Source organism: Xenopus laevis, chromosome 5S (genome assembly GCF_017654675.1).
Source record: "Xenopus laevis strain J_2021 chromosome 5S, Xenopus_laevis_v10.1, whole genome shotgun sequence".
NCBI classification, from domain to species: domain Eukaryota; kingdom Metazoa; phylum Chordata; class Amphibia; order Anura; family Pipidae; genus Xenopus; species Xenopus laevis.
Window position 1 is genome coordinate 83,508,776 of NC_054380.1, and position 22,068 is coordinate 83,530,843.

Sequence of the window (22,068 nt, forward strand, 5' to 3'; positions counted from 1 at the left end):
CAGACAAATTACATTGACTCCCCACCTCCCACTTTCCTAGATAAGTGTGTTGATTGATTGAATAACTAAGCAAAAAGTGCAGAAAGAATGAGTCTGTGCTGTTACAGACTGGCCCATGACCTCACATATGCAGCTATTTGGAATCATCATCAACTCATCTGGTTCTCCGATTCAGTTGCACTATGGGTTTATGGGGCCACACACACACACACAAATTATATAATTTTCTAGAAAATGTACATGCTTTTAATACATTATGGCAAAACACAATTATATTAGTGAGGTTACTGATTAATCAGTGGGTCATTCATTGCACTGTATTTACCATCAAGGTTGTGAAGGTTCCATTACTTTTTATAATGCATATGTCATTTAAAGGGGTTCACCTTTAAATTCACTTTTAGTATGATGTATAAAATGATATTCTGAGACAGTATGCCGCTGGTTTTCTTTATTTAGAATTTGTGGTTTTTGAGTTATTTAGCATTTTAGTCAGCAGTTTGCAATTTTTTTTGATGGGTAATAACAGGTGCCGATAACAAATTTGTATCCTTACAGAGCATTTGTTTTTTAGCTGGGGTCAGAAGAAGGTAAATAATTCAAAAACTATAAAAAAGATAAAATGAAGGCCAATTGACAAGTTGATTAGAATTAGCCTTTTCTATAATAATAAAATTGAATTTAAAGGTGAACTGCCCCTTTAAGGCACACTAACATTGAAAAGGGTTGGTATACTGCCCTTTAACATTTTAAAAGAACAATTTAGTGTGCACCAAGGTGACTCAGCTTTAGAAAACATCTGTAAATGTAATGTGTCAGGGTGAATTCCTGAGCAAATGTTTAAAGACTCAAATAGACAGTAGACAACCATAAACTTTACCCTGACAGAACATCTGAAAAAAGTAAAACGGAGACTTAAAAAAGCAAACTTTGCATTCCTCAGTTCATTTAATAAGAATACAAGGCAATTCAATGTTTTCCCTAAATACAATGGTTGTAATCATTTTCAACACGCACCCCTGTATTATTTGCTTTATAAGAATGTGGTTCAAAGTGTATTTTAAGGCACTTTTTACTGCAGTAAAATGAATAACTCACTAACAATAATGTTAGTATACAGTATATTTTTTAATATGACAAAAGCAAATTATTTTTCCTATGGACAGGAATGATGCTAAACCATACGGTAATAATAAATAATAAAAAATCCCCAAACTGTCATCTAAGACATGATACAAAAAGTACAATTATTTTCTTAGTACTTCACATGTTAAATAAGCCCTGAAAGATAACTGCTATATCAAGGAGACTTACCAGTGAAATCACATCCTCAAGCAAAAGATGGCATGACGGATGTGAGTAATGAGGTTTTCCTGTCAACAGGCAAGTCCAGATGAAAGTATATGTAAGCATTAAATAGAGAGAAAAACATAGCTGTATTGTCAGAGTGTGCAGGCTGCACGATGAGGCAAAAGGCTATGTCTATACTTCTGAAAGATTTTGTTTCCTCCTTGTAACATAATGAATTAAATTAAACTCCTGAGCATAATCTCAAGAGAAAGGAACAGGCAGCGGAAATGACTGAATCTTAGATTATGCAATATCTTTATCCCCTGACATATCAACACAGATGTTTCAGGGCTCCACATAAGAATTCACTAAAGCCCGAAGTGGCTAACGCTAGCGCAAATTCGCCAGCGTGACGTCATTTCGTTACTTTGCCGATTTACTAACGGGCGCTGGCGTAAATTCGCAAGCGAAGTGGACCTACTTACGCCAGACGAAGTTGCGCTATGGCGATGGGACGTAACTACGCTAATTCACTAACTTGCGCATTTTACTGAACGTTACCTCTTGCGCCAGACTTGCCTTCGCCACCTCAGACCAGGCGGAGTGCAATAGAGTAGATAGGGATTGCTTAAAAAAAAGTTGAAATTTTTTCTAAGTCCCAAAAAACGCTGGCGTCTTTTCCTTTTTTAAGGGTGATAGGCTGAAAAAGATCGAATTTTTTTTGGGGGTACCCTCTTTCCCCGCTACATTTCCTAACATATGGCATCTAAACTATACAGTGGGCACATGTATAGGGCAAAATAACAACTCTTTTATTTTATGAAGCTTTCCCAGGCTTGTGTAGTGTAATGTATTTGCTGTTACATATACCTCCATTGTACTTTAACTTGGCGCTGTATGCAAATTAGGCATTGCTAGCGTAACTTCGATTTCCTTGACGAATTAATGCTAGCGCAACTCCGCTACTGCGCAACTTCGCATTTTAGTGAATTTACGTAGCTCTGGCGAAACTACGCCTGGCGAAGTGCGGCGAAGTGTGGCGAAGCTGACGCTGGCGCAACTTCGGATCTTAGTGAATTTGCCCATACAGTCTATACTGTTATATTGTAACCTGAAATGTTTCGTAAATAGCTAAGCAGCATTCCTACACAGTTAATTTGGAATCAATAAACAAAGGAGATTTTTCTTTTTCTCTTTAACTTAACATGCATGTTATGTTAAAGGAATAGTTCAGTGTGAAAATAAAAACTGGGTAAATAGATAGGCTGTGCAAAATAAAAAATGTTTCTAATATAGTTAGTTAGTCAAAAATGTAATGTATAAAGTCTGGAGTGAACAGATGTCTAATAAAACAGCCAGAATCCAACTTCCTGCTTTTCAGCTCTCTAACTCTGAGCTAGTCAGCGACTTGAAGGGGGGCCACATGGTACATTTCTGTTCAGTGGGTTTGCAATCGACCCTCAGCATTCAGCTCAGATTCAAAAGCAGCAGATATGACCCATGTGCCCCCCCCCCTCAAGTCTCTGATTGGTTACTGCCTGGTAGCCAGGGTAACCAGTCAGTGTAAACCAAGAGAGCTGAAAAGCAGGAAGTAGTGTCCTGACTGGCTTGTTATACATCAAATCACTCCAGCCTTTATACATTACATTTTTGGCTAACTGAGTATATTAGAAACATGTTTTATTTTGCACAGCCTATCTATTTACCCAGTTTTTATTTTTACACTGAACAATTCCTTTAAAGACATACTAAAGCTACTTATGGTGTTGTCTTATAACTGGCTTAAATAGCACCTTTCCTTAATTTTAGAATTCCTCAAGAATATGTGAAAGGAAAGCTGGCTTAGTCTACCATACATGTAACATTTAGAATTTGTTTTTTTATAGGTTAGGGCTTCTGTATGTGTATGCTTGCCCAATGACTGACTAATATCTATGTACCATGGATACCTATTAACAATAGAAAGCTAACCATACCATGGTGCCTTGTAAGGCTTCTGTCCACAAATGATACTTGGGATCAAGTACAAGCTACTGTTTTATTATTACACAGAAAAAAGAAATCATTTTTAAAAATTTGGATTATTTGGATACAATGGAGTCTATGAGAGCCATTCCGTAATTTGGAGCTTTCTGGATATTGGGTTTCCGGATAAGAGATCCTATACCTGTAGCTGTCTACTTCAAAGGATTGTAATGAACCCCCATTTAGGTAGTATATGTCCTGAGTTTTTATGACCCATCCTACCTTGTAATAAAGTGCAAAAATAAGATAGGCTGCTTTGTTAAATAGGTGGGACATACCCCAAGAAACCATCTGGAGAGGGTCTTTTACATTGTGTGTGTTAAGCTTTGTTTGTTGAACTGCAAGTGATAGACAATTACAGTCACTGTAATTTTAATTTATGATGGATTATATTGTTAAACATAACCAAACTAATATTTCTTATTGATTTAATTGTAATAAAAATGTGGGCAATATATCTTTCTACAGGTGTTTAACCAAACCACACGACTGGAGCTCCAGCTTTTAAAAAATTCCCTCTCAACAAACAAATTAGAGAGACAAATTTCAGACCAGACTAGTGAAATAACAAAGCTGCAAGACAAGAACAGGTAAGTAACTCTGGAATGCAATAGTTGCAATTCGATAAAGCCATGCACAAAATCATGGGTCAACATCAGCCAAACTACCAGAGAGTACGCATATGGTCACCATGGTAGCATATCCAACATCCCACAATATCTCAGTTGGTCTGTCTGGATATCCTCCCGTTGGCCACTTTGGTTGCATCTATGACGCAGATAAATCACTAGCCAACCCTTCCTTCTACTGCTGTTGAGATCCACTTAAAAGTGGCAACAAATCTGCTCTAACTTGTTTTCACAAGCGAGAATTATTGTTTTCAGGCAGTTTGCATCATGACAAAAGAAGTATTTTTTGTTGACTTCTATATCAGTTCAGATACGCTGACACCTTATTAGTGGATCCTTCAGTTAGCAGTACAATTTAAAAAACATTTTTCATCCACCTGGTTATGCACCAAAATGTAAAACTAGTTTTAAGGAAACTGGAAAAAATAAGGGCATTTATAAGACATCTATTACAGAAAATAGGGTTGTGAAGACTAGGGATCCATATGTTGAACACAAGCCTCAGCTCTGTCAGACTTGCGTTAAAAAAATAAGGAAACATTTGTTTTAAATGTTACAGCATAGCTTTAGGCTACATATTTCCTTTTCATGCAACATTACTGCTCTACAAACAACCATAGAAAATGTTTTTCACCACTAGGTGATTATTTCGGCAATAATATTCATTTCCCCAGTGATCAATAGAGGAAATACCATCTGTTTTCATAAAACAGCAATTGTGCCAAAGGTCATAGGTTCTTCCTCAGAACGGAGATAAAAAGCATTTCCACAGACACAATGACACAATATTCCTTTGCTGTCTAATACATTTGTTCCTGTGCATAGTATATTTATAAAGTCTGAAATAGAGAATGAAGACTCTGAAACAATGTTAGAAAATAATCTACATAATCATTTTTTTTTTTCATTTGAGCTCAACATATTTTACTATAATAAAATGAAACAGCAAGAGTTACATACAAGCACATGTACTAGTCAAAGGATTAGTTCCAGCATATAAAAGATTAGATGGTCTTCATGAGGTGTCAGACAACAACGTTTTCCTCTCCTTGCTAATTATTGATGAATGAAATATCAAAAAATAAACTGCTTGAGGTATCCTCATTAAGAAGCAGTAATACCTTATCCCAAACAGTATGAAGACAACAAGAATTCTCATGATGCACCTCAGAACCACCGTAAAGTTAAACAAGCCGTTTTGTTGCCTGTAAAATTGTGTTAGTTTATATAGACAAGTTTATGGACACAGACGCACTTAAATAAACACTTTAAAGCCATGTTATTATAGGTCGTGTGTAGCCGTTTTCTTATTTTCAAGATGGTATCAAATATACATTGGAAAACGTATAAAAAAAAAAAGTTTCTGCTTTACAAAAAAAAAAAAAAAATGCCCAGTACTTACTAAGCTACATGTTTATAACATGAAATGGTCAGAATAAATGTGTGAATCTAACTTCAATTGAAATCTTTCATCCAGCTAATTTGTTCCTTATTAAAAGTTACCTACCGGTTTCCTGAGATATACAGTAGTATCCACTACAATAGTTTGTTCTAAACCTCCGTGTCATTTGATGCAACAATTTTGCAGTTTTTAAAAAAAAAAAAAAAACTGCACTGGCAGACACCTTGCCAAGTCATCAATCTTCTTCAGTTTAAGAATGGAAGATGCACACAGCCCAAAAGTAGAATCTTATATGTTGTTTTGACATGTGTTGTATTGATTTAAATTCACTCCTACTACTAGGGGCAGATTCACCTAGGGTCGAATATCAAGGGTTAATTAAACCTCGATATTCGACCGTATAAGTAAAATCCTTCGACTTCGAATATCGAAGTCGAAGGATTTTGCGCTATTCCTACGATCGAACGTTCGAAGGAATAATCGATCGATCGATTCAAAGGATTTTAATCCACCGATCGAAAGATATTCCTTCGATCAGAAAATTGTTAGGAAGCCTATGGGGACCTTCCCCATAGGCTAACATTGGCCTCGGTAGCTTTTAGGTGGCATACTAGGGGGTGGAAGAATTTTTTAAAGAGATAGTACTTAGACTATCGAATGGTCGAATAGTCAAACGATTTTTAGTTCGATTCGTTCGATTCGAAGTCGAAGGTCGTAGTCGAAGTAACCCATTCGATGGTCGAAGTAGCCAAAAAACCATTTGAAATTCGAACTATTTTTCCTCTATTCCTTCACTTGAACTAAGTTAATGGGCCCCTTAATGTACAGAATCAAAATTAGAAAAAAGTTGTCTCTGTCCAAATATTTATGGTTTAAATTCACTCCTACTATTAAAAAGACTAGCTTGTCCAACCAAGTAATCATACTGTGCATGGTTTTAATATACTGTATACCCCTTTTTTTCAGCTATTTAGAAACAAAGGTCCTAGGCATGGAGGACAAGCATACATCACAGCTCCAGACAATAAAAGAAGAAAAGGATAAACTTCAAACTTTGGTGCTAAAGCAAAATACTATAATTGAGGATCTAGAAAAGCAACTTGTTACAGCATCTACAAATAACTCCCTTCTGCAAAAACAGCAGCATGACTTGATGGAAACCGTGCACAATCTTCTGACTAGGATGGCACCTCAAAATGGTAAGTATGGATAGAACACTAAAGAATACATCATTGGAAATGAGTGGGCTAGAACTGTAAAATTGTAATGTTCATTGAATATTTTTTTACTTTTTATTGAATATGTATTTCGTTATTTAATATCTGTTAATATCTATTTGTTATTCCTTGCAAATCATACAAATTGCAATTCTTTTTATTTTGAACAAGAACAAACATTTAAGCAAAGCGCAATTCACAGATACAATAATGAACAAATAAAAGGTTAAAACTTATAAGGTAGTCAACTAAACGAAATAGTTGCATACTGTAATCTAAACATAAACTGTGACTAGCTGTTCAATATGGGTAAGGTGTTAAACCAAATGTAACACTGCACAGTACTACAGGAGCATTACAGATACTTATGCCACCAAACACATAATGCAACGTTGGCACAAGCTTGCAATTCACTCTGTGGCAGCCAATTGTAAGTTTGCTCTGAATGGCAGTATTCACTTTCCCTAAGAGCTTACTTTCCAATATTTTCAGACCTGCCCCTTGGCTGCCAGCATGAGCCCTGCCTGAAGGTAACCCAAACAAAAGCTCTCCACCAGAGCAAAGCTGAGACTGTAGTAGTGGCTGCTGTAACAATGAGAGTTTAGCCGTAAGTTAGAATAAAATGCACAATGGAAGAATGTTACATAGTTCAGTATTTGTCCATCTCTCCCTGAAGATCTACTTTGAGAGACAATTATATGTTCCTTTATATATAAACAGTTTACTTACAGAAGCTAATTATCAGTTATGTATACACACACACACACAAACACATATATTTAGTTAGGCAAAGTAAATGTTTAGTTTAGACGAAGCGAATCAAGAAAAATACAGACATCAATAGAAAACATTTAACATAAAACACACATAGAAAAATAAATATTAGTACCTTAAGGAAAAAGTTGCTTAATACAAAAAGTCTTTGTATAGTAGGTGCTGTTCTAAGTACAGGGGTTTCCTTGTTATGCTTCTTTGTAGTAACCATTCAATAAAGTGACTTGCTAAAAACAATATTTTGGACAGAGCAGTGGTATTTTTCTGGAATAGTCCCAGGCTTGATTAGTTAAGCACAATAACAAAATTGTTATTACAAGTGTTTTTACATTTTCTTTGAAAAACAAATTAAAGAACAAAATATCTTCCAGAAAGTAAGGGAAATTAAATTTAGCTATTGACTTTATGCCCTAGAAGCCAATAATATTTATTTAAAACTGAATACAAAAACAGGGCAGTTTCAAAATATAAGTGTAAGGAAAAACTCACAATGAACATGTCGGCAAAGAATAGAACATCCTTTACACTTTCCTTTTCGGTTTGATCCTTTACTTTAAAGTGGACCTGTCACCCAGACACAAAAATCTGTATAATAAAAGTCCTTTTCAAACTAAACATGAAATACAATTTCTATTTTTTATTAAAGCATTCATAGCTGTTGTAAGCTCATTTAAAAATCTCAGCTGTCAATCAAATATTGTCTGACCCTCCTCTATGCCAGTGGCATAGAGGCGGGGCAGACAATTACTTTCACTTTCAATTCAGCACTTCCTAGATGTCACTGCTCTCCCCACATACCCCCATTCTCTTTACCATTTAATTGTGTAACCAGGGCATCGGGATGGACATCGGGTCCCCTATTCTGGTGCACAAACAAGATTCTGAGATGATATAAGGCTTGTCTTAATACCAGTGTCCACAAAATGGCTGCTGCCTGCTTGCTATAATTTTGAAATCCCAGACTGAAGGAAGCAAGATTCAAATAATTTATGTAGTGTAATTAAAGTTAATTTTGCTTGACTAATGTGATAAAATAGGATTTTAAATAATTTTTTTGGGTGACGGGTCCCCTTTAATCAGCTCCAAAACACCAATTCTTCATTTCAAAACGTATACTTTTTAAATATGTTGTATCATTCAACCCACATAATTACCTCTTTTGCTTATAGATAGCCTTGCTTGTTGCTTATTTTCCTCTGTTGTCCTCCTCAGCCTTCTTGAATTAGCCAATATCAGTATTAATAAACTGTATCACTCTCTCTGTGCTTGTCTCTCAATAACTCATTTTACTGCAAAACACCTATTCGTTTTAAATCCAGATTTAGTATCATATTTGGAAGACACACAAGTGAATTGGATCTACCAGTACCAAACATGCTTTTATTCAACTCCACAAATCTATAGAATCTCAAATGGCGACAGACTATTGGGAGTTTAGGTTCACAGCATATAGGAGTCAGAGCTTTATTTCAGTCATTTAAATGTTGGTTATACTGTGTACATTAAGGTCCTAAAGTTGCATAGCTAGATCTCAAATATCAAAATATCTATCTAATTCAAAGGTAAATAAATCTATATTTAGAAGTGGACTACTGATAAATACTTTAAATGATTTAATATATTTTGGTTCAAGCTCCAAGAAGTTCTTTTGTGGCCAAAGAAGAGCAGATTGCTTTTAAAGACTGTGCGGAAGCATATAAATCAGGATTTACTGCAAGTGGAATTTACACATTAACAATCCCTAACACAACAGACCAAGCAAAGGTAAGCACATTGACAAGAAAATAAACTCTTTATTCCCTTGGCAATATCCAGCTTAGAGCACAATCAGATAAGTATCTCTCAGACAACATACAGTACCACAGAAGTAATCTTACCCACAAGGACACCATAAGACACTTTACAATAGGTTACGGCCTGTAGAAGAAACCCCACAGTTCCTGAAAAATGCAATCATGTTTAACTTGATCAGTCCCACCAGCATGTGGGAGCAACAAATACAGTCAACTATAAAACTGTCAGAGGCTGATGTTTTACAAACATAGCATACATAATTTAGCCTGTGTGTGAATGACCAAAATGTGTTCTCTCACTCCATACAATTAATGCATTCAAACCTAACAAGAAGTTAGTCAGGATTTGCTTGAAAAAAATTCAAAGCTGGCGGACACAGGTTTATCATGACCCCTCCCATCTAAGCTACTGTGCAGAAAATTGTCAGAGATCCTCTGAAAATATAATGTAAATATTTACATTTCGAAACAAATACAAATCTAACACTAGAAACATAAGCAATTGTTTTTATATAGTGACTGGTTTAGGTAACCTTTTAGATTCTAAATAAACTGTTTATTGTTTGTTTCTCTAGTGGGTCACAGGACAGAAATACAGTGAAACCTCAATTTTGCATCACAATTTTTATGTTTCCCCTCATTTTACACCATTATTTGTGGCCCAACTGATATATATATAATACATTGCTCTGATTTTATATTTTTCTTGGATTTAACACCATTTTTTGGTCCCCTAAAAAAACATAAAATGGGTTTTCTACTATAGTCTGGATTTTCTGTTGCTGTGTGTTCTTATGCAGCATTCCCCAGGCATGAATGACTTGTAGGGGTATATTCATCAAAGAGTGAAGTTAATAGTGAAGTTCCGCCACTAGAGTGAAATTCCGCCACTCTCCATTCATTTCTATGGGATTTTTATAGGCGTATTTATCAAAGGGTGAACTTTCACTTCATCTATTGATAAATACGCCTTTTTATAATCCCATAGAAATGAATGGAGAGCTGCGGAATTTCACTCTAGTGGCGGAACTTCACTCTTTGATAAATTTACCCTGTAGCCTTATGTCCATCACTTTATTGCCCTTCACATATTGAAGAAAATTAGCAGACACCTTGGGATCACATTTAAAAACTTCCCCTATAACCCTGCAGAATATCAGCATCTTAGATCATTAACCCTCTAGGGATAATCGAAGTTGGCTGGCATCTGTAACTCATTTGGCCGATGCTGCTTTAGGGTTTTCAGAAAATAAATGGCTATTTGTTTGAGCTCTTTCTCAGTGAGGACAGCTGTGAATTTGAACAGATTTCAATGCATTGAGTTAAAAAGATTCTGTCCTGATTTTTATGGTGAAGTTTTTATCATAACATTATACTGTGTACATTTCAAGTCATTTATTCTACCATTTAAAATGGTTGACATTTTTGAATCAACAAGTGATTTTTTTTTAAAATTCTAATATCAGTGTAAGGGCAGCCATCTCAGATTATTGTGCCTGATCCTTTAGCTTTCAGATAAGGTATTGTTTCTCCTACTCAGTGTAACTGAAGGAGTTGTGGTCAGGCTTTGGTGTTTTACTATTAAGTGATTGTCTTAAATCTACCACTAGGTGGGACATGGGAGCATTTTTAGCAATGCATGTGCCAGGGAGCTGTTATGTTGTTGTCTTTCCACTGTTCTGTTGAACATGCTTAGCCCCAGGTCAATTTTCTAAATTATATAAAAAAATATCCTTGCTCTTTTGGATTCAATGGAGGAGCACCTTTAACTGATGCATTTTCTATAAAACATGTTTTCCCATGAAAGAATCCCCTTAATGTTCTGAAAATGCAAATACTGTTCTGAAAGGAGACTTGCATTGTATCTACCATACTAGAGTTTTTGCATGTTTTTCAGTCTTTCTTCTATACTTAATATTGTAACCATAAAATGAATATATTATATACTGTATAGAGCTGCATATACAATGAACGAGAGTGAAATTATAGTCAGCAGCTGGAGCTGAAACTTCCAGTGTGCACCAACAACAAATGAGAGACAATGGAAATTGCAGCTCAACAGCTAAAGGTTTAAGTGGAAACGGTATACCTAAACAATGCAATTATCTTTTCAAATAGATAACATTTAAGGGGACCTGTCACCCTAAGAAATAATCCCAATTTATTTTCTATCATGTTAGTTGAGCAAAATAACACTCAGGGCGCTTCATTTTCCAAAGTCGCTCGAACAAAGCGCACTAATTGCCATTCTGCCGGTGATTTACATCCTAGCCGGTGGTAGGCAGTTCAGGGAGATTAGACACCTCGAAGACGAATCTCCCTGAATCTGAGCATGTGTCCTAAGAGCCAGAAATCACATTCTCCTGCATTTTCTGGGTTTTTTTTCTACAGGGTTTCCTTCTCCTTTAAAGTTGCTGAAATATACCATAGGAATAAGGTTATTTTGAAAAGCTATATAATAAGTCAAAACTTACAGACCACCAACTGTTTAAAAGTCATCTTTATAAGAATTGGACTGTAGCTTCTAGAACTGCAGCTAGCAGTTACTTTTAAGATAGTTAACATGCTGAGAAAAAGATCATAAAGATTCCAACATTGCAGAAGTCTGACCAAAGCTGTAAATCTGTTTAAAATGAAACCTTTTTTTTGGAACGCAATACAAAAATGAAGCCAAAAATCTTAAACAGCCAATTAAAAATTTAAATGAATATGTGCAAAAATAAAGTCCTAACTCACCAAGCACAATGCCATTAAAGAATACGACATACAGTGTATATATTTTGTGTATATATTTTACTGGTGAAAATATATTGATTTTTCTCATTTATTACAGACTTACTGTGATATGAAAACAGATGGGGGAGGCTGGACTATTATTCAGAAACGTTTCGATGGCAGTGTGGACTTTCACAGGACATGGAAAGACTACAAAAAGGTAAATACAGTTTGAGAAAACTAAAGCAAAATATAACTCAATAAACACATATATATATATAAATAATAGGAGCAAATTATTCCTTTAATAAACCCTATTCTCTACTGCAGCCCACTGCTAACTTAGGCCTCACTGAATGGATTTTCTATCAACAACAAAAGAAAAAACAACCCTTTATAAACCTTCGGGCTGTAATATTAGCCCATCTAGCATGTCATAGTGAAGCAAGTATTTTCTTCTAAAATTTAGTAAGAGTCTCAGCATTCTGGGTCAGTCATTGCTCAGCAGCAATTGTAGTAGGCCAGAAATGCCTGATTAATAGATATATACACCTATGACAGTATTTATGTTTGAATAAGCCTTATGCATATCAGATTTGCAGTTTAATAGGCAAAACGAATCCATGTTGTGTTACTGACACACGAGAGGCTCATACTGCATAGTAACATGATCTGGTATATAGTCACAGCTGTAACAGAGCTGATGTACTTATACTTACGAAACAGTAACAAATATTTCAAACACATAACTCTTAGGGGCAGATTTATCAAGGGGGAATTCAAGGGAATTTTCGAAGTAAAGAAATTCGAAATTCTAAGTAATTTTTTGGATACTTCGACCATCGAATAGGATACTACGACTTCGAATTTACTTTGACTTCGATTCGAAGTAAAAATCGTTCGAAAATTCGACCATTCGATAATCGAAGTAGTGTCTCTTTAAAAAAAATTTGACTTCAATACTTCGCCAAATTAAACTTGCCGAATTGCTATATGTTAGGCTATGGGGACCTTCTACAAACTTTTTCTTAGTCTTTACACATCGAATAAAAATCCTTCGATCGTACGCGTTAAATCGTTCGAATCGTTCAATCGATTCGATCATAGGATTGCCAAATTCAGTGAAAAAACGTTGAATTCGATATATTTGAATTTGAAGTTTTTCAATTCGATGGTCGAATTTCGAAGTTTTTTGTACTTCGAAATTTGACTCTTGATAAATCTGCCCCTTAATTTAGTTTCTGGTAATTTAACACCCAATGTAGAAAATTGACTTTAATGGATTAAGCATGGTCTGCAATGTACAAGGGTGTACAATACTGGCATCAATTCCAGCTTTCAAGCAGTGTAAAATAAAAACACACACCGTGATAAATTCACCATTTATTTGACACTGCTTTTTACACTTTTACATTTTTCTGGCATTATTGTTTTACACAGTATGATGAATAGGCCCCATAAGGTATGGTGATCCAAATTACAGAAGATCCCTTATCCAGAAAACCCCGGGTCCCAAGCATCCTGGATAATAAATAGTATACCTGGATATGCCATTGGATAAACTAAAATTACCATATTAAGCACTAAACTTCATCCTCTGGCTCGTATGAGGCACTGCACTTACACATAAAACAAGGTCACACACACATACATGCTGAAATACATCAGCCATAATAGACAGAACTGTGTATTTTTGCATTCCTTCAAGGATAGCTCAATGAAAAAAAATGTAAAAGGGTTATTATATGTAAAGAATCTTGCCAAACTGACTTATGGTATCCATAAATGGATTGTTCACCTCCCAGCACCTTTTCCAGTTCATTTGGTTTCAGATAGTTCAACAGAAAAAAAGACTTTCTATTTGTGACCTTTTTTTCTAATATTGAAATGTAAAGTTTCATTTTTCACCTTCTGAAAGCAGCTGGGGGGGGGGGTCGCCAACCCATGAACTGTTCTAATTTGAGGAAAGGCTGATGTGAGCCTGAAATGTCACTGTTATATACCTGTTCATAAAAGCCCTTTTCAATAAAGGCTTTTTAAAGAAAACATTTCATGTGTGGTGCGGACAGGTTCGGGTCGACCTCGCACTGCTCCTCTCCACCTTCAAATGCCGGCTTCCGACTTCCGGTTTTATAGTCTTGCGTCTGCTCGCCCCGCCCCTTTTGTGACATCATCGGCGGGGCTGGTCTATAAAAGGACCCCGGAAGCGTGGGTGCGGGCGGGCGCGGGCTGGAGCAGGGCGGGTTAGGGTCAGGAAAACTCTGACCCGCACATCAATAGTGCTGTCTACTTGCAGGTTGTCTGTTCTAATTTGATACATTTAGTTGAAACATCTTTTATCTTTGGCCCTGCTTAGCAGCATCCCTGAGTTTCATCAAAGGCAGCTGTTAGAATTGATACAATTGTTGCTAATATTCCACAGATGCTGCTGAGAAATGTATTAACTAAATGTAGCAAATTGTAACAGTTCAGAGTCTGCCCCTGAATTACTGAGCTGCCAGACTGAAACACCAGAGACAGGGACATTACACTTTAAACTTCGATTTAGAAAAATTGGAAAAAATATAAAAGATGGAAAGCAATTGTAAAAAAAAATCTTTATTTCTGGTGAACAATCTGAAAAAAAAGTGTTTGGAAGGTGAACATCCCCGTTAATAAGACACATTTGTTATCTGCTGGTTAAGTATTCATTGTAAAGGCATGGTGAGGCAGAAACAACTGTATTGTAAAACTACATTGCAGCCTTCTATGGCCATTGATTGTAAGGCATGTAGACATCAACAATATACATTGTTATTAAGCAATCTCAATAGAATTGCTGTATCAACAGATTTTTTTTTCTTCTTATAATCAGCTACAATATTTTCTTGTATTTTCATGTATAGGGATTTGGTGACCCAACTGGAGAATACTGGTTAGGAAATGAGTTAGTTTCTCAGCTAACAAATCTACAGAAATATGTCCTTAAAATCCAGCTGAGAGACTGGGAAGGAAATCAGGCCTTTTCATTATACGAACACTTCTATTTAGGAAATGAAGCCCAGAAATACAGGTAAGGTGAATTTTACAAAATGTTATAAGCTGGTAATTATTTGAATAAAGTTGTCAATTGTTTAAAGTAAAGCAAAGCAAAAAATGTAGAATTGCAATGATCTACACTGTGTTCCCTCACTTAAGATGGGCAGTTGCACTAGGGAATAACAACATAGACCTTCGTACTCAAACCTCTAGACCTCTTTTCTTTTAATTCCAAATACAGTCAAGCTCAGTACTGAGTGATCGTCAATCACCTTCACAAGGCTTATGTTTTGACATGCAGATATTTCAGCTTTCAAATGCAGTTATAAGCTAAACCCTAGTTGTGATTCTTCATTTGGTAGGGTGATGGGTGGTCCTCCACTGATTCACAATAAAGGCTAAGAAATGAACCATTTCATTTGACTTCAGGAAAGCACTCTGGATTAGTTATCATAGGCACGACCTCAGCTCGCCTTTCTCTGTCAACATAATTCCTTCTTTAGAAAACTGTTCACATACTTAGGGGCTGATTCATCAACTTCGAGTGAAGGATTTGAAGTAAAAAAACTTTGAATTTCGAAGTGTTTTTTGGGCTACTTCGACCATCGAATGGGCTACTTCAACCTTCGACTACGAATCGAAGGATTCAAACTAAAAATCGTTCGACTATTCTACCATTCGATAGTCGAAGTACTGTCTCTTAAAGAAAAAACTTCGACCCCCTAGTTCGCCATCTAAAAGCTACCAAACTCAATGTTAGCCTATGGGGAAGGTCCCCATAGGCTTTCCTAAGTTTTTTTGATCGAAGGATATTCCTTCGATTGTTGGATTTAAATCCTTCGAATCGTTCGATTTGAAGGATTTAATCGTTTGATCGAAGGAATAATCCTTCGATTGTGCGATCTAACTATTTGCGCTAAAATCCTTCGACTTCGATATTCGAAGTCGAAGGATTTTAATTCCCAGTTGAATATCGAGGGTTAATTAACCCTCGATATTCGAACCTTGCTGAATCGGCCCCTTAAACACTGGTCCTATAGCTATTGTTAAAAATGTATAAAAAAATAAATTAAAAATGATTGTATTTATATGTTTAAGACATTTAACAATAATAAAATTGGAAGTCATTTAAATAATTTGTTTGGCCCATGGTGTTAATACAACATGCGAGAACTCTTAGGGGCAGATTTATCAAGGGTCAAAGTGAATTTTCGAAGTAAAAAAATTCAAAATTCAAAGTAATTTTTGGATACTTCGACCATCGAATAGGATACTACGACTCGAATTGAAAATAGTTTGAATATTCGACCATTCGCTAATCGAAGTACAAAAACTTCTCTTTACAAAAACTTCAACTTCAATAATTCGCCAAATTAAACCTGCCGCAGCCTATGGGGACCTTCTACAGCATTTTTCTACGTTTTTGAGGTCAAAGTAAAAATCGTTCGACCGTACGATAAAACCGTTTGAATCGTTCGATCCAAAGGATTTAATCGGTCGATCGTTCGAACTTACTTCGACCGCAGAAAAGCCAAATTCGATGAAAAAAGTTTGAATTCGATATTCAAATTCAAAGTATTTTAATTAGATGGTCGAATGTCGAAGTATTTTTAACTTCGAAATTCGACCCTTGATAAATCTGCCCCTTAATATGTAAAGGGCATATCTAACAGCATTAGGATATTTCTTAATGCAGTAACCTTGGGAATGATTGTATTCTGCATTTTTGCCAGGAAGTATGTGAATGGCATCTTGTAAAGAAACGTTTTTATCCTAGTTGCAAGTTTTTCCAAGGATTAATCTTATTAAATCATCAAGTGATAGCAATCAGAATATGTATTTCAATAATTTTAGCCACAGAGATATTTAGTTTCAGCTGCATTATAGAACACATTATACTATTCTCCTTTCAAATGCAAGGAAGGTACATGGACTCTGAATAATTAGCTTCACCTTCTCCCATTGTGTCATTACAATCCTAAATATGATGTAGTACAAGCATACTGAATTACCAAAAGTATCTGGACATCTGTCTGTCCAACATTTATTCCTGAAACCTGAATTGGCCTTCTCTTTGCTCCATAACAGCCTTTTCTAGGAACATTGTTGGCGGCATGCGTTTCTATTTAGCCACAAGAGCATTACACTATATTATCCCTTTATGTTTCCTACCTGTTTAACATCTCAAAGTCCTCGTTGCTGATCATAATCATACACTCACCCTACTAAGTTACTCAAGTTATCACCATTTTATACAGATATATAATTGCACAGCTGAAAATATTTTTCAAGTGAATAAAAAACATGCTTCAGTTTCAAAAGTTCTCTCTTTCTAACAACAGGATTAACCTCAAAGGATACACTGGGACTGCGGGAAAAATAAACAGCATAAGCCAACCAGGAAATGATTTTAGTACAAAGGATGCAGACAATGACAAATGTATTTGCAAGTGCTCACAAATGGCAACAGGAGGTAGGAACAGTTTTTTTACACCTTCCTATTTTTACTGGCATAAACAGGCAATTCTTATATGACATTTTCTAAAGCCTGCCAATACCTTGCTTTCCATGGTGTGTTGCAGGGTTATATTTTATAGAAGTAGTTGTGCTATTCAGACATGTACAGACTTGTTTACATGTGATGTGATACCCGACTGCACAACAAAAGAAGGTGTTTGAAGTAATAAAATTATCATTTAATTAAAATGAATATTGAATGGGCAAATTATTTGGGAAAATGCTCATATCTCATGACAGGAATTAGTATTTTTCGGCAATGGTTACTGACATGCTCAATCAACCTAGCTATCCTTATAGACAAATACAAGAGTCCTCTGCACTCAACACATTATCAATATATTTGAGACATTTTGTGCATACTGCTATTGAAAAATGCCTTACCCTTTAAACAAAACAGGGATTGTTTGTCCATATATTTCAATATATTTAAGCTGGCCAACTACGTCAAAGTCATCCCATATCTGGCCAGTCCTATGCTCAATTTTCATCTGATTAATTAAGAATTCTATTGCTTCATTATACATTTTACAAAGGGACTAAGTTTTACCTGCAACTTACTAGCTGCTTTCAAAGTAAAACTCCCAAACTTGGCTGCCCTTTTATTAGACACCAGTGGGATCACCTGACTATAGCTGGGAAGGGTGGGAGCTACAACATGGAGCTAGCTATCCTTGTTAAGGAAAACGTGAAACAACATAACAGATATTCATAGCCACATTTCCCTAAGACAGGTATGTCCAAAGTCCGGCCTGCAGGCCAATTGTGGCCCGTTTTTAAATTTACACTGGCCCGCAGCCTCCTTGGTGAGATTAATAATAATGTGGCCCGCCACCCAGGGGCGCTAAGCACTTCTCTGGAAACTTCCCAGAAACTGCTGGCCTTGGACTGTGGAGCGGCTGACGCAGCAGCTTTACTTGCAAAGGACAATGAGTCTGATAGGAGGCAGGGGTTTGAAAGGGAAGGGAGTACAAAAAAAATAAGGGCATGCGGGAAGTGAAGGGGAGTTAAGACAGTGGTGGATGATAGGAAGTATGGCAGGTGTATGGAGTTTGCGGTGCATTCTGCAGCACTCTCCGACTGAACAGACACTGCTTGATGCCCTTGTAGAGGAATCCTAGGCCCACAAAAAGGATCTGCACCTGGTGGCCTTCTGGATATTGCCACGGAAAAATTCACAGCATCTTAGCATGACTGAATATATGCGCTGAATATCTCGTACAACTATAACTAGACAATCACAGCTTCATAGTCCTCCAGTGGCTTTATGGATCACTGGCACCTGTTTAGCAGTGTGCATGTTACAACTGTGGCTCGCAAGGCATTTCATTTTTATTTAGTAGAACACACCAACGCCTCTTCTGCAGCTGCAAGGATCTTGTGGGAAATTCTGAGGTGGTGATGTGGAACATAGGGTCCTGTGTCCTTATCCATGCTCCCCTGAATTGGGGGTTATGCACACTATGGAAATGTTGTGATCCAACTTGTACAGGACAAATCAATGCAACAAGTTGTACAGAAATCACATCCTTTTAGTCATGCTATTGCCCCTGCCTAATTGGCAGCCAGATCTCAGATTTGTTTGCGCAAATTGGCAAGCCATTGGTCTGTGTACAGTACACTGTCTATAAAATAAAGCTTGCGGTTAACGAAAAAAAGAACTTGCTTGTGACAAATGCGTCTAAATATGCGCGTGTAATGCAACTTCAATCAGCTCCAGCTACATTTAACTATTAGTGCATTACATTTAGCGCACATGCCATTTCCCCTAATTTTAAATATGACTAAACTGGTGTTTACTATTCACGTAAGGTGTGAGGTGATTTGTGAAGGGTTTCATTTTGAAAAAAAAACCTAGAAAAAAGTAGGATACAAACAAAGCTCACGTAACAGTCTTAATTTAACCCAATTTATCAATTTTATATTTTTACAGGATGGTGGTTTGATGCCTGTGGACCTTCTAATCTGAATGGCATGTATTACTCACTGGGGCAGAACACAAACAAGTTTAATGGGATCAAATGGTACTACTGGAAAGGGTCAGGTTACTCTCTAAAGGCAACAACAATGATGATCCGACCCGTTGACTTTTGAATATAATACAACTTTGGATGGTGTTTACATTATAAAAAGACAATGTGGAAAGTGGCTAACTAGTTATATTGCTCTGCATGGAACCTGTGCAACAATGCTCAGAAATGGAGCAGTTTGGCTGCATTGCTTTATCACAAATGTTATTGATCCATGTTGTATTGCCGGCAGTTCAAGAGATCAATTGAAACAAAGATGCAAAATGAACGGCAAGGCTGCTCTTGCAACAACGACCACTGCTGCATAAGAGATTTGGATTGCATGTAAATAACTGGAATATTGAACAGCAGAACTGCTTCTTTTTGCAGAATTAGTCAATCTGCAAACCAATTTGTATTATATTATGTATTGTACATAGAGATGTAAATAGCATATATACAGATGTTTCCTGTGTCACATGCTTTAACTAGCCTTCGGCTAAGATCCTCTCATATTACATAGAATTAGAGATGGAAACATTTTGATTTACACTTCCAATAACATACAATACACTATTTATTATAGTAGGTAGAGAGTGTGACTGCCTGTGCAGGATTTTCTATGCAATAGCATATTGTGTATAAGCAAAAGTATTAACCAGTTATCATTTGTCCTCACAATACTACAAGAACTGCACTTTTTTTTATTAAGATGTGTTGTATGTAAATATTTTTTAATGTAATTCATTAATCGGCACCCATACCAAAGGTCACATTTAAAACAGTTTTTCTGTTAGTATAAATAAATGTGCTTTTAGAACAGAAAACAATCTGCTCCATATAAGTTGCACACCCTATCCACAACACAATCCTTATAATTATGTGCCACCCTCCACACTTTATTATAATTTAACTAAACATTTGCAGGTATCCGATTTTAAAGACTTATATTTCCAGGGTGCAAGGGACAAAAAAGCCTAAGTATTATTGCAATAATATGAATGAAAGGTACTTAACTTATTACAATTAAATGATGTTAACCTTTGCTTTTACTTTTAGTATGGTAGATAGTGGTAGTGTAAAGTATTAAAGTAAATTCTCCTATGAGTTTAACATCGTTCCATAGAGATTAAAGAACCATAGCTTATAGCAGGATTCATAGCTTTGTTGTCCTGAATATTATCTACATGAATGAAAAAAACACCCCATCATTCAGGACTGGCTTTCTTTACATATTTGAATAAATTACTGCTTATCATAGCTCTGCAAAAAGTAAATTCAAGTTGTACAACCACATCCCTAGAAAGGAATGTTTCAGGCACAACCCTTGTTTTGCAAATCAATCCGTTTGTTAGTTGGTACCACTCACTATTCAGAAGTGTGCCAAGGAACGTAGTGACTAGAAGATGTGGATATTTGTGCACATTGTTGGATCGATGGATAAATAAACAAACACATCAGAAGATAGAGGTCACTTGATCTTATGTTTAGAGATTAAAAATATGGGGAACTGTTGGTTGGATTTGACAGGTTAAAAAAAGAACAATGGCATGAATGTGGCTTTTATAGGATCTATTCCCTTTCCAACTCAAAAAGAGTCCATTAATGTATTTTTATATATTAACATGCAACTGATTCATTGAAGAAAATGGATTTGTGACTGCTTTTGTTTGAATTGTATTTATGCAATAATGCCTTGGTTTGCTGGTATGAAAAATGACAAGAGTAAATAAAAAAATATACTTAAATGCAAAAAGTGTGTTATTGAGATGTGTCAGGGACATTCAATGGTTGTATTTATCATATAGAATTTCAGCAGGCATTCCTAGGAAAACCCGTTTGTTAATGTATGTTTGTATGTATAAAGAAATGAACAACTAAACTTGATACATTTAGGGGCAGATTTATCAAGGGTCGAATTTTGAGGGTTAAGAAACCCTCGATTTTGACAATCGAACGATTTTAAGCGATCAATCGAATGATTTTTAATCGATCATAAAAAGTGCCCAAAACCTATCTACAATGTCCCCATAGGCTAACATTCAATTTGGCAGCTTTTATTTGGCGGAGTATTGAGTCGAAGGATTTTTTAAAGAGACTTCGATTATCGAATGGTAGAATGATCGAATGATTTTTACTTCGAATCGTTCGAATCATTCGATTTGATCGAATGTGACAAATTCGATGGTCGAAGTACCCAAAAAATTACTTCAAAAAAAGAATAATTTTGGATTCGAACTATTCACTAGAGCTTAGTTTAGTGGACTTATTCCTGCTATTAGAAGTTCTGGCCTTGAATCTGAAGTACGCAGATTTTTGTAGCAGTGCTTTGGAAATTTGGTAGTGTAGGGGTGGGAGTCTTCGACCTCCCAGGAGACACGGGACTTTCCAAATCAGTTGTATTTCTGTGCATGAAGTAAATTATGCTTCTGATCTTTATAGGTTTATATTACATAAAATGTTTTTTTCCATTGTTTGTGCATTAAGAAGCCTATATCTTGTTACAGAAGTTGAATTACACCAACATTCTAGCATATATTAAAAGCTTAGGTTGTCCTGAAAAAAACAATACATAGTTTTTTTGGGTAAACTAAAAGTCCCCCCTAGGGAAAAGCCCCTAAAATGAAGGAGCACAAACTGTTAAACACTGGCAACAAAAGCACTGCAAGTGACCAAATA

The 22,068-nt window shown here is 36.1% G+C and overlaps 1 protein-coding gene across 1 annotated transcript in view; it reads left to right on the top strand.

Moving 5' to 3' along the window:
• Positions 1–21,135, top strand: part of angpt2.S (angiopoietin 2 S homeolog) — a 35,256-nt gene extending 14,121 nt beyond the window's left edge. Inside the window, exons 3-9 of the mRNA XM_018265565.2 lie at positions 3,784–3,905; positions 6,313–6,545; positions 8,971–9,101; positions 11,964–12,065; positions 14,731–14,897; positions 17,206–17,336; positions 19,314–21,135. Coding sequence (XP_018121054.1) covers positions 3,784–3,905; positions 6,313–6,545; positions 8,971–9,101; positions 11,964–12,065; positions 14,731–14,897; positions 17,206–17,336; positions 19,314–19,474 — 1,047 coding nt within the window. The 3' untranslated portion in view covers positions 19,475–21,135. The remainder of the gene's footprint in view (positions 1–3,783; positions 3,906–6,312; positions 6,546–8,970; positions 9,102–11,963; positions 12,066–14,730; positions 14,898–17,205; positions 17,337–19,313) is intronic.
• The last annotated feature ends 933 nt before the right edge of the window (positions 21,136–22,068 follow it).